Raw genomic sequence first — 13,241 nt, forward strand, 5'->3', positions numbered from 1 at the left:
TGAGTAGAGTGGGACTATATTCATTGGAATTTAAAAGAATCGCCTGCTGGTCCCTCTCCCCTATGAGAACATTCTGCACTCTCTCCAAGATATCCTTGATCCTGCCACCAGGGAGGCAACACACCATTCTGATTTCCCACTGCCAGCTGCATAAATGCCAATTGCATTGACGGACTAGGGAATTCCCTGTCACAGCCTATCACTTGGAACCTGTTGTATTCCTCATTACATTAAAGGCATTCTCAGTACCAGAAACTTGGCTGTTCATGCTTCATTCCTCTGAGAGTCCATCACCTCCTACATTTTCCAGAACAGCATACTTGTTTGAGATGGGGATAGCCACAGGAAACTCCTGAATTACCTCCCGCCCTCTCCTACCTTTCCTGGGGTTAACCCATCTACCTGACTGTATCTGTACCTTTTCTCCCTTCCTGCAACTGCTATCCATCACACCCCCTAACTCCTGTAAATTGTTTATTGCCTGTAACTGGAGCTCCATGCGATCCAATAGGGTTTGCAACCAAAGACACTTTCTGCAGACATAATCATCAGTAATTTGGAATCTCTCCCTAAACTCCCACATCTGACAGGAAGAGCACATCCCTTTACTAAAAGCCATCTTTGTACCCTCACAATCTATAGACCATAAAATAGCACCATCTTATTGCTCTAATAAGAACTGCTCTGAGCCGACTCAGTACATATGGTTTATTTTCAAAACATTTAATCAAGAGACAGATCTCAATAAAATATATAGTCAAGAAAGAACCCACTCACTATTGTAGATTTACAGTAAGGTTACACTTAATAACTATGCACTTATCTGCTCCTGTGCTGTGAACTCTCCCACACAGGTTCCTCCAAGCTGTGAATTTCACTGTTTGTGAATTTTTCCTAGATGCACTCTGATGTGCAGAGAGATTTGAACTCGAACAGTAAAGGCAGTAACTGCAGATTCATTGCTGTGTCCGACAGCCGTGTAGGTTTCTTTGTCTAACCATGTAGTTCCTGCCTTGTCCGCCTTCCTCCTTTTTAAAGTACCGTTGTTTTGATCTTTTCTCCCCCAAAGTTCCAAAACAATACAACAGCATATAAAACTGTAATTGCTGGTCCTGGAATTTGAGGAAATCACCTTTAACACCTAAAATACCTGAAAAAAAGGAGCAATCTTATAACCACAATTTTTTTACCATCCTCCATCTTGGATTATCCAGAATAAGGTATAATTATTTAAGTTATTATTCCTTATTTGATTAAACTATTTCCTCCAGATGTGATTAAAATTGGTCTTCACACAAATGATAAATTGTCACATTGCTTTAGGTGTTTGAAAATTAATTTATCTCATTTTACTTTGTAATTCCCTCTAAACCCTTCCTATTCATATACCCATCCAGGTGTCTTTTAAGTGTTGTAAAAAACATCTAGATGGGTATATGAATAGGAAGGGTTTAGAGGAAATTACAAAGTAAAATGTGAGAGATTAATTTTCAAACATCTAAAGCAAATGTGATTTGTGCGAAGTCCAATTTTAGTCACGTCTGGAGAAATGAATTTAAATGTTGTAAAAGGCATCTGGATGGGTATAAGAATAGGAAGGGTTTAGAAGGATATGGGTCAAGTGCTGGCAATTAGGACTAGATGAGTTTAGGATACCTGGTTGGCATGGATGAGTTGAACCGAAGAGTTTGTTTACATGATGTACATCTTTATGACTGTAATTGATGTAAGAGTAGTGAAAGGATTATCACATGACTCCTTGTAGTCTGAACTCACTCTGATTTATCCTCACTGTGTTGTCAGATCACTGCTGCTACATTCCCTCCCATGCCGTTCTTAGCACACTGAGAACAGCAGCAGACAATCTTCAGCCCTTTCTGTCTTTGAGTAATGTTTGCTTTTTGAACTATATTCCAAGTTAAGCAGTAATGCCAAATGTATACATATTTTTAAGAACTCTAACTCATGTTTATGGAAATACTTTACAGGTATTCTTTGTGGATTATGGAAACACGGCTAAAGTTACGATAGATCTATTACGGAATATTCCACATAATCTTCTGGAACTGCCTTTTCAGGTATCAGTCCTATGGCAGATGCAATGTCTTTTGTTTGGAAAGTAACTGACCACTAAGCCACTTGCTGTCTCTAAAAATAAATTTGTGTCTCCTGATGTGTGAGTTTGAGCAAAGTTGTAAATTTCATGCTAAACACTTGAGAGAATAGCATGGATTTATGGAATAAGCATCCAACGATGCAGATTGGCGTTGGGGGACTAGTTCCATGGCTCAGGAGTTTGGTATCTAGGGTGTCATTGCGACAATTTGTGGAGCGAAGAAAATTGCAGATGTGCAAAAGATGCTGAATTGGAGAAGCGCAGTCATGGGATTCTTCATTGTAGCCATTAATGTAACCCCCAGAAATTTTTTTTTAAAACATAGTTTCTGGCTAATTAATTCCTGATTCTTTACAGAATATATTTGAAAACATATAATACAAGCTTCCATGTATTTTACTTAATGACATAATTGATTAAGTTTCTCATTTGTTCTGTTACATCGCCTGTAAAATTATGCCAGTTGAATGTTTACCTTGTATGGGTAGTAGTAGTAGTTGGCATTTGTATTCTGGTGGTAAGAGATGGGTTTTCTATTGTGTTCAGGCTCTTCAGTGTCAACTTTGCAATATCCGTCCTTCTGCATATTCTCTGATACATGGAGATCAGTGGAATGTCAAGGCCAGAAGAAGATTCAGCTCCCTGGTGAAAAACTGTGTACTACTTGTGAAAGTTTTCTCTGTTGTACATAATGTGCTCCGTGTAGATCTCACCATACAGACTTCCAAACTTGACTGTAATGTACGGGAAATACTCATTAGTGAAGGTTTTGCTGAACCAGCTGAAGAGACTTATGAATCAAAGGTTTGATGTTTACAAGTTAATATTGTTAAATTTTAAACTGTCTATACAAACTAACACAATTCCAATTTAGAAAGTAGGTGGACTTGAGTTTGAATTTAGACCACAAGATGAAAGGACAGAGGTACACCAGATGGCCTGTCAAGTTTCCTCTGCCAGTCAATGAAATCATGACTCATCTCATTATTCTCGATTTCACATTCCTACCTTATCCTCAGAATTCTTGTTCTCTTTTCTGATTTAAAAAGCTCATCCTTGAACTGAATGACTCAGTCTTGAAGGTCCTCTGTGGTAAAGAATAAACATTGACTTCCATCTGAGAGAAGAGTTTCCTCCTCATCTTTGCCTTAAATTAGTGACTTTTCTTCTCTGAGATTATGCCCTCTAGTCCTACAGTCTCCTACAGAAGGAAACTGCCTCACTGCATCTACCCTATCAAGTCTTCTAAGAGTCTTGCATATTTCGATAAGGTTGCTCTCATTCTTCTAAACTCCAACAAGTACAGATCTATTTCTGAACCAATTACCTACCCAGCCTCTCCTTATAAGAAAATCCCGCATATATGAACAAAACTTAATGAACTTGCTTTTAGACTTCTTCCAATTCCTGTATATCTTTCCTTAGGCAAGACCAACATATCATTTACCTTCATTTTTACCTGCTGAGCTTGAATGCAGACTTTTTGTGATTCATATGTAATGACCTCCTAATCCATCTGTTCTGCAGCTTTCTGTCATCTTTCCCCCATTTTAAAAATACTCAGTTCTCCTGTACTTTATACCAAAGTGATTAATCTCACATTTTCTCACATTATAGTAGTGGAAAGTTGTGTGTAAAGTCTGAGACATAGGGCAAGTGCTTAACGAATACTTTTTATCAGTATTCACATTGGAAAAGGGCAGTGTTAGTGAAAATATGAGATACAGGCTGGAAGGTTAGATGGGATTGAGGTTGACAAAGAAGAGGTTTTAACAATTTTGAAAAATCTTAAAATCGTAAGACCCCTGGGTCGGATGGAATTTATCCTCTGATTCTCTGGGAAGCCAGGGAGGAGCCGGGGTGGCATGATGGCTTAGTTGTTAGCACTGCTGCCTCACGGCGCCAACGTTCTAGGTTTGATTCCTGTCTCGGGCGATTGTCTGTGTGGAGTTTGCACGTGCTCCCAGTGTCTGCGTGGGTTTCCTCCGGGTGCTTTGGTTTCCTCCCACAATCCAAAGATGTGCAGGTTAGGTGAATTGGCCGTGCTAAATTGTCTATAGTGTTAGGTGCGTTAGTCAGGGGTAAACGTAGGTGAATGGGTCGGTGTGGACTTGCTGGCCGCAGGGCCTGTTTCCATACTGTAGGGAGTCTAATCTAAATATTCACAAAGCTGAAGAGATTGCAGAGCCTTTGGCTTTGATCTTTATGTCATCATTGGCACTACTCCTGTCAACACAGGACTGGAAGATAGCAAATGTTGTTCCTTTGTTTAAGAAGGGGAGTCAGACAACCCTGGTAATTATAGGCCAGTGAGCCTTACTTTGGTTTTGGGTAAGGTGTTAGAAAAGAATAATTTGATTAGGGATAGTCAGCACGGTCGTGCCTTACTTACCTTTGAGTTCTTTGAGAAGGTGACAAAGCACGTGGATGAAGGTAAAGCGGTTCATCTGGTGTATATGGACTTCAGTAAGGTGTTTGATAAGATTGCACACAATACAGTTTTGGTGTTGAAGGTGTTTTAGCGGTTTGGATCAGAAATTGGCTAGCTGAAAGAAGACAGGGTGATGGTTGATGGGAAATGTTCATCCTGGAGCTCAGTTTCCAGTGATGTGGCACAAGGATCTGTTTTGGGTCCACTGCTGTTTGTCATTTGCATAAATGACTTGGATGTGGCCGAAGAAGGATAGGTTATTAAATTTGTGGATGACACTAAGGTAGGCACAGTTGTGGCTAGAGCTAAAGGATGTTGTAGGTTACAGAGGGAAATAGATAAGATGCAGAGCTGGCCAAATGGAGTTTAATGCCGAAAAGTGTGAGGTAGTTCACTTTGAAAGAAGTAACAGGGATGCAGAGTACTGGGGCTAATGGTAAAATTCTTGGCAGTGTAGATGAATAGAGAGATCTTGGTATCCAGGTGCATAATTCCCTGAAAGTTACCACCCAGGTTGATAGGGTTGTTAGGAAGGCATATGGTGCGTTGGTGTTTATTGGTGGGGGGATTGAGTTTTGGAGCCACGAGGTCATGCTTCTGCTGTACAAGACACTGGTAAGGCTGCACCTGGAATATTGCGTGCAGTTCTAGGCACTGCGTTATAGGAAGGACGTGGAAGCTTTGGAAAGGGTTTAGAGGAGATTTACTAGGATGTTGCCTGGTATGGAAGGAAGGTCTTACGAGGAAAGGCTGAGGGAACTGAGACTGCTTTTGTTGAAAAGAAGAAGGTTGAGAGGTAACTTAATCAAGACATCTGAAATAATCAGAGGGTTAGGTAGGGTGAACAATGAGAGCCTCTTTCTTTGGATGGTGAAGGCTAACATGAGGGGACATATCTTTAAATTGAGGGGTGAAAATTTCGGGTAGATATTAGGGGTAGTTTCTTCACTCAGTCAGTAGTAGGGGTGTGGAACGGCCTGCCTACAACAGTACTGGACTCGCCGACGTGAAGGGCATTTAAATGGTCACTGGACATATGTATGGATAATAATGGAACAGTGTAGGTTAGATGGGTATCAGAATATTTTCACAGGTTGGCGCAACATCAAGGGCCGAAAGGCCTGTACTGCGCTGCATATTCCATGTTCTATATTCCATCCAGATTTTTGCCATTCACTTAATCAGCCTTCCCTTTGTCGACTATCTGTGTCATCTTCACCGCTTGTCTTCCCATGTGTTTTTGTGTTATCTGCAAACTTAGCAAGTGTACATTCACTTGGTCACCCAAATTACTATATTTTAAACAGTTGTGGTTACTGGTTACAAGAAAACCAGTGATATTAGATCCACTGGTTCCCTTTTATTCATCCTGCTTGTTACCTTCTCAAATGCTTGAAAAAAATTAAAAAGTATTATCATGAAGCCATGCTTATTCTTAATTATATTCTATATTTCCGAATAGCACGTCACAGTGGCTCAGTGATCAGCATTGCTGCCTCAACACCAGGCACCTGGGTTCAATTCCAGCCTTGAGTCTGTGGAGTTTGCACATTCTCCTAGTGTCTGTGTGGGTTTCCTCCAGGTGCTCCAGTTTCCTCCCACAATCCAAAGCTGTGCAGGTTAGATGGATTAGCCATGCAAAATTGCCCCATAGTATCCAGGGATGCGCTGGATAGGTGGATTAGACATGGGAAATGGATAGTTACAGGATCAGTATGGACTCAATGAACTGAATGGCCTTCGTCCACATTCGGAATTCTATGACTACTCTATATAATTATTACTTCCTTTAGAATGGACCGAAATGATAGTGTGCTACATTGGAAAATTCCCTGTGGATTGAAAAATTGCTAAAGTCGAAGGATTCCTGGAAGATTACTACCAGTACATCTACTATCTCCATAAAATCCTAGGGTGTAGCCCTCGAGGTCCAGGAAAACGTAGCAGCCATTTCTTTCCCAGTACTTTTTATACTGTCCTAATATTATCATATGTGTTTCCTCCTTGCCTTTGGATCCTTGATTGTTTAGTTTCTTCAGAATGCTATTAGTGTCTCTACTACGAAGATGATGCCAAGGATTTAGTCAACTGCTTTACCGTTTCCTGGTTTCTCATTGTTATTTCCCTAGCTGCCTGTGAGTCACCTCACGAGTGTTAGGCAATCTGTGTAAGACAGAATCTCACTACTACCCTATGACAATCAGCAGCATTTCCATTATTGAACTCCCCTACTGCCAGCATGTTTGGGCTTACCACTGACCAAAATCTCAACTGAATCAGTTGTGCAAATACTATGGTTTAGAAGCTTGTAGTTCTGTGCTAAGTAACTTGCCAACTGTCTTCCAAAAGCCTGTCCACCACATACAAGACAGAAGTCAACTGTGTGATGCAAAAGTCTCCACTTGGTTGGATGGGTGTAGCTTTGACAATGTTCAGTATATTTGACACTATTTGTGACAAAACAGCCTATCTGATTGACATACTATCCACCACATGCTGCATTCACACCTTCCATGGTTGACGCACAGAGTAACGGTGTTCCAGACTTCGAACTGTACCTGTTACTGGGTAAATGTCCTGGGAGTCTCCCCCACCCATCAAAACTAAGGGGGCTAATTTTTAAGATGAGAGGAGAAAGATTGAAAAAAGACATGAGGGCTGATTTTTTTTTTAAACACACAGAATGGCTCATGTATGTTATGAACTGCCAGAGAAAGTGGTGGATGCAGGTAGTTATAACATTTAAAAGACGTTCACAAGTTTATGAATAGGAAAGGTTGGAGGGATATGAGCCAAAGTGCAGGCAGGTGGGACTAGTTAACTTTGGTAACATACTCAGGGTGGATTGGTTGCACCGAGGGGTTTGTTTCCATGCTCCGACTCTCTGACTTTAATCCCTCAGCACCTTTCTAACCTGGCAAACACAACACCACCTTTGAAACATCTCCTTTCATTTGCCAACACAAATATAATATGTCATCTATTATACTGTACAGTAATAGATAAAGTATATATTTCCTGATGAGTTTCACAAAACTTTTACTGTCATAAAATAAGTCTCACTCCTCATTAATGTCACTGATGTATCTTTTGAGTTCTTCGAGTATGTGTTAACTTGCATTGCAGTTGGTTAAAAATTTGACTAAGTGAATAATTCATACTTGTGCATGTTTTTTTTGCTGCAAATTTTCTTCTGTTAGTCCACTGGCATCTTGTCACAGTATTCCTGAGCGGTTTATATACTAAAATAGGTGTGTTATGAGCAAGTATGTGGCCAAACCTTTTCTGATTGACTGGTAAGTGCTGCTAATAGGAGTTGTGGAGTTGGCAATTAGTTCATTTTTACTTTCTCACTAGAAAGATGGTGACAGCACTTAGCAGTCTCAACCATCATTTTGGCAAGAACAAACCATATTCAAGGTGTATCAAGCCTGGGATATTCCTGATTCAGTGAATATGCAAACAAATCTTTTATGACTAAAACTGCTTTTAGTTTTTGCTTGCTGTTCAAATGATGTCACGGTTTAGGTTGCAAGTTTGCTCGCTGATCTGGTAAATTTATTCTCCGACTTTTCATCACTATGCTAGGTAACATAATCAGTGAGAATCTGATGAAGTGCTGGTGTTCTGTCCTGCTTGCTTCAGACCCATTGTCTACCTATACAACGAATTCAGGAACAACGGGCATCTGATAAGCGCAGTCCACTGATTCCTGCACAAGAGACCTAAACAAAAAGACACAACATGCCCAGAGACTCTAGCCACCCTGCCATACATTAAAGACTTCAGAGATGATGACCAGACTACTCCGGCCCTGAAGCGTCATGGTAGCCCACAAACTTACGCACATACTGAAACAACTCCTGATGAATTTAAAGGAACCTGTACCAATAACCAGCAGAATGAACGTCATATACAACATACCCTGCAAGGACTACGACAAACATTATATTAGACAGATGGGTAGGAAACTAGCCAGCAGGATACATGGAAACATGAACACCAACTAGCCCCCAAAAGACGTGGCCAATTATCACTAGTATCTATACACATTGATGAAGAGGGACACCAGTTCAAATACATCTATCCTGGGACAGGCTAAACGGAGATATGCACGGGGATCCCTAGAGGTCTGGCATTCAAACAGGAACTCCATCAACAAACACATTGATTTGGACCCCATTTACCAACCTCTTAGAAAAAGAACTGGAAGTGATATCACCCTCCACAACAGACCAAAACACATGAATAGAAAGCAGGAGAGACACCAGTATTTCATAGGAGGCTCACTGATAATGTTACCGAGCATGGTGACGAAAAGTCTGAGAACAAATCTACCAACTCAGCGAGCAAATATAAAGCCTAATCCACAACCGGAGCTACAAATAGTCTTTAAATTCGCAAATGTCAGAGTTTATTTGGACCAGACAGGGAAGTGGAGTTTAGGCCACAGGCCCATGAACCAATATGTTCTTGATTGATGGAGTAGACTTCAGGGACCAAATGGTGTTCTTCTCGTATTGTTTCTTACTTGTATTTCCTGAAATAATCTAACATTCTGCCATTTCAACATGAATCTGTTTTGCATAGATAAGTCATGAGCAGCTGAAGACCATATTAGACTCTTCACTGCAAGAAAAATTGGGCTTAACTCAAAAAACTGTGTGGACCCAGAAGGAAGAAGACTGGAAGCATATTCAGACATTAATACAGAAGTTCTCCTCTTCTAAACTGGGTTTTCCATCTTCAACGGTAAAGTCAAAAGTAGAAGTGACTGGAAATGTTCAGCAGGTCTTGCAGCATCTGTGGAGAAAAATCATTTAATGTTTCGGGTTCAATGACCCTATCTAAGAACTAATGGTAGCCAAGAAAAGATTGTTTTTTATGCATAAGAGAGGGTGTGGGAGGGGCTAAGGAGTAAATGATGGGTGCAGATAGAGCCCAAAAAGAGAGAAAAACAGATGGACAGACAACGAAGCAGATAATGATTGGCCTGAGAGGATGATTAGCTATTAGTGAACAACTAGTGGCTAATGATGGGTAGTGTGAAATAGCAAATTGTGTGATAACAAGTGCTGATAAATAGCTTATCTTGAAATGTCAAACCTCCTGCTCCTCAGATGCTGCCTGACTTGCTGTACTTGTACAGCACCACACTTTTTGACTCTGATCTTCAGCATCTGCAGTCCTCACTTTGTCCTGTGTGATAACAAGGTCTGGTGTATGGGGGTTGGGGTAAGCGCAAACGAAGATACCTCAAACTTTCTGGCTGCCTTTTAGATGGAATGTTAATTTCAACAATTTTAGGGCTTGAGGGCTAAGGTCATTGAACCTGAAACATAAATGCTGATTTCTGTCACAGATGCTGCCAAACCTATTGAGTCTTTCCAGCATTTTTTTTATGATTTCCAGCATCCACAGTTCTTTTGGTTTTTATTCAATGATAAAGTAATTGTTGCTAATAAAATTGTTATCATTTAAATTTAGAAATTAGAGCAACCTTTTGAAATAGTAGTTTACAGGAAGCTCATTACTCACTGGATTGTCTTTTTTTGTTTGCTAGGTTCATTTGCATGGTCCCTATAGTCCCTATGAGACAAAGTTTCACAGCATGACTACAATGTCCAGGTTCAGGTATGGGAAAGAATGTTCTAGAGTATAAAATTTGCTGGTGTTGAACTGAAGGGACTTTCTTGTGTTTAGAGAATTTACTTTTTAAGTAGATGTTTTAATTCTGTTAAAATACTGAGGAACTTCTTAGTGCTTTTGCAGATTAACCTCAAAGGCATTGGTGTTACTAGTGCAATTCAATAATAGCAACAGCAAGATCACTGTTCATTGTGCTCGAGTAGTGTGCTATTTTATGCGATATCCTTATTTTAAGGGATGCACGGCACAATATTTGAGGCCACGGAACAAAGTGCTGTTGCTTTCAAGTGAAGCAAAGCTGTGTTCATACCAAAACCCTTGCTGAAAGAAAACACTTTTTATAAAGTAGCATAAAGAGGAGTTCAGGAGTGCTTATTCCAAAGCTGCAGTTCCAGAAATGCTAGTCAGAGAAGTGATTCTAAAGAAGAATGCTCCCCCTGTTGAAGACCTGTATCCACTTAGGAATCTGGTTAGAAGTCTATCTGGTGGGTCATCAGTGCAGATTTGTGCAATCTTGCACATCTGTAGCATATCAGAAGATACAAAGTATATATTCTGAAATCATGAGGTTCTCCATTTATTGTGAGTGACTCGGTTTGAGTCATGAGAGTTCATCTCGGAGTCAGAAGATTGTGTGCTCAAGTTCTGTTCCAAAGACCTGAGTGCAAAATCGAAGCTGACACTAAGATGGAGAATTGAAGGAGGGTTGCATGGTGAGGGTGCCATCTTTTGGATGATGTCTTGAGCTGAAGTACTGCCTACCTTCCCAAATGATGTAAAAGACTTTGTTACACTAGTTTAGCTAAGAACAGTGAAGTAATCACTGGTGCCCTAACCGTTATTTATCCTTTACTCAAAGTCCCGAAAACAGTCTGACAGGACATTATCTTATTTCCGTTATTTTAGAACTTTTAAATGCTTATTGATTGTCTCATTTTAATGTTAAAACAACAACTGCACTTAAAGACCAAACCACCATAAGAAGTAGTTCATTCAGCCTATCAAGTCTGATCTGCCATTCAGTGATATCATGGTTAGAGACAAAAAAAAACTGCAGAATGCTGGACTCCAGAGTAGACAAACAGGAGGCTGGAAGAGCACAGCAAACCAGGCAGCATCAGCAGGTGAAGAAGTCGACGTTTCAAATGTAACCCTTCTTCAGGGTTGCACCCGAAATGTCGACTTCTTCACCTCCTTATGCTGCCTAGCTTGCTGTGCTCTTCCAGCCTCCTGCTTGTCTACATTCAATGATGTCATAGCTGATCCAATGATCCTCAACTCCACTTTCCTGCCTTTTCCCTTTTACCCTTGATTCTCTTAGTGATTAAAAATCTCTATCTCCGCTTTGAAAATGACTTAATGACCCAGTCTTGACTGTGCATTGTGGTAAAAAAGTCCAGAGATTGACTACTCTTTAAGAGAAGAAATTCCTCCTCCTCTCTATTTTTAATCTGTGACCCCTTACTCTGAGAATCTACCATCTGGTCCTAGACTGTACCACAAGGGGAAACAACCTTTCTGCATCAATCTTGACACGTCCTCTAAGATTGCATCTTATTCTCTCAATTTACAATTCTTCAAAATTTTGTTTTGTGGCAAACTTTGAAATTGTCTCCACACCCAAGATCTAGACTGGGGCCTAGGGTGGCATGGTGGCTCAGTGGTTAGCATGCTGCCTCACAGTGCCAAGGACCTGGGTTCGATTCCAGTCTCGGGTGACTATCTGTGTGGAGTTTGCACGTTCTCCCTCCCTGAGCGTGGGTTTCCTCCAGGTGCTTTGGTTTCCTCCCACAGTTCAAAACTGTGCATATAAGGTGGATTGGCCATGCTAAATTGCCCCATAGTGTCCGAACTGTGTAGGATAGATCGGTTTGCCTTGCTAAATGCAGGCTTATGAGAATAGGGTGGGGGCTGGGTCTGGGTGGGATGCTGTTTGGAGGGTCAGTGACCAGTCTTTTTCCGCGCTGTAACGATTCTATGATTCCTGCAAGGTTACTACCAATACGTTCACTGTCTCTGTCACTACTTTCTTCAATATCTTTAGAAGGTCCCGGGGACTTGTTGGTCTTTCGCTTCGTTAGCTTCCAAAGTACTTACTGTCTGGTGATCTTGCTCATTTTATTTTCACTCCTTCTTTTGCTCCTCAAATATTTAATAATTTTGAAATGCCTTTAGTGTCTCCTACTGTAAAGACTGACACAAAGCATCGATTCAACTCCTTTGCCATTTCTTGGTTCCCCACTATTATTTCCCCATACTCATTATCTTTATTCACTTTGGCCTCTTTCTTCTTATATTTGAAGTCTTATTGTACTGCTTGAAATTACTTGCAAGTTTATCTTCTCCTTCTTTATTATTTTTAAATACTTAAAACATAGCTCAAAGATCCATCCCCTATTTTATGTGATAGAAAATTGATTTGTTTACATTTATAGCATTGAATGAAATCAGTTGAGTAGCATGTTTGAGTTGTTTTTATTGAAAAAGGAAATTACTTTTTTTTTTCAAATAGCTTTTTTCTGTCAAACATGGTTTCATTTTTAATTTTGTCACAGAAATGTTTGGATTGAGAAAGAAAGTATAAATTCAGTCTCCCTGAACAATGCTCCTGAAGATACTCACCAGAGGATGCTCATTGGTGCATCAGTATCAGTAAATACATCAGGTATTTATCAAGTTGCTTCAGACAAGGTTGTTGTGTAATTATGTTTGTAATCCAATTTTTGTTGTGATTTTGCAATTAGAGGTAAAGTAAATTTAAAATTCTATTCACTGTAGATTGGTTATGTGTATTTAATAGTGTGTGTAAGAACACAAGAAATGGGAGCAGGAGTGAGCTGTCTGGTCCTTCACGCCTGCCCCGTCATTCAATGAGATCTTGGCGATCTTTTCATGGACTCAGCTTCACTTACCTACCCTCTTACCATAACCCTTAATTATTTTACTGTTCAAAAATCTGTCTTTGCCTTAAAAACATTCAATGAGGTAGCCTCAGTTAATTCACTGAGCAGGGAATTCCACAGATTCATGACTCTTTGGGTGAAA

The 13,241-nt window shown here is 40.2% G+C and overlaps 1 protein-coding gene across 1 annotated transcript in view; it reads left to right on the forward strand.

Moving 5' to 3' along the window:
* tdrd9 (tudor domain containing 9) overlaps positions 1-13,241 on the forward strand; it is a 146,758-nt gene that overhangs the window by 112,399 nt on the left and 21,118 nt on the right. The window contains exons 28-32 of the mRNA XM_087989480.1: positions 1,989-2,078; positions 2,663-2,920; positions 9,138-9,299; positions 10,111-10,181; positions 12,752-12,861. Of these exons, the coding sequence (XP_087845606.1) occupies positions 1,989-2,078; positions 2,663-2,920; positions 9,138-9,299; positions 10,111-10,181; positions 12,752-12,861 (691 nt within the window). The remainder of the gene's footprint in view (positions 1-1,988; positions 2,079-2,662; positions 2,921-9,137; positions 9,300-10,110; positions 10,182-12,751; positions 12,862-13,241) is intronic.

Source organism: Chiloscyllium plagiosum, unplaced genomic scaffold (assembly GCF_037043375.1).
Source record: "Chiloscyllium plagiosum isolate Xiang-an unplaced genomic scaffold, Cpla_swu_hap1 HiC_scaffold_8, whole genome shotgun sequence".
In the NCBI taxonomy this organism is placed as follows: domain Eukaryota; kingdom Metazoa; phylum Chordata; class Chondrichthyes; order Orectolobiformes; family Hemiscylliidae; genus Chiloscyllium; species Chiloscyllium plagiosum.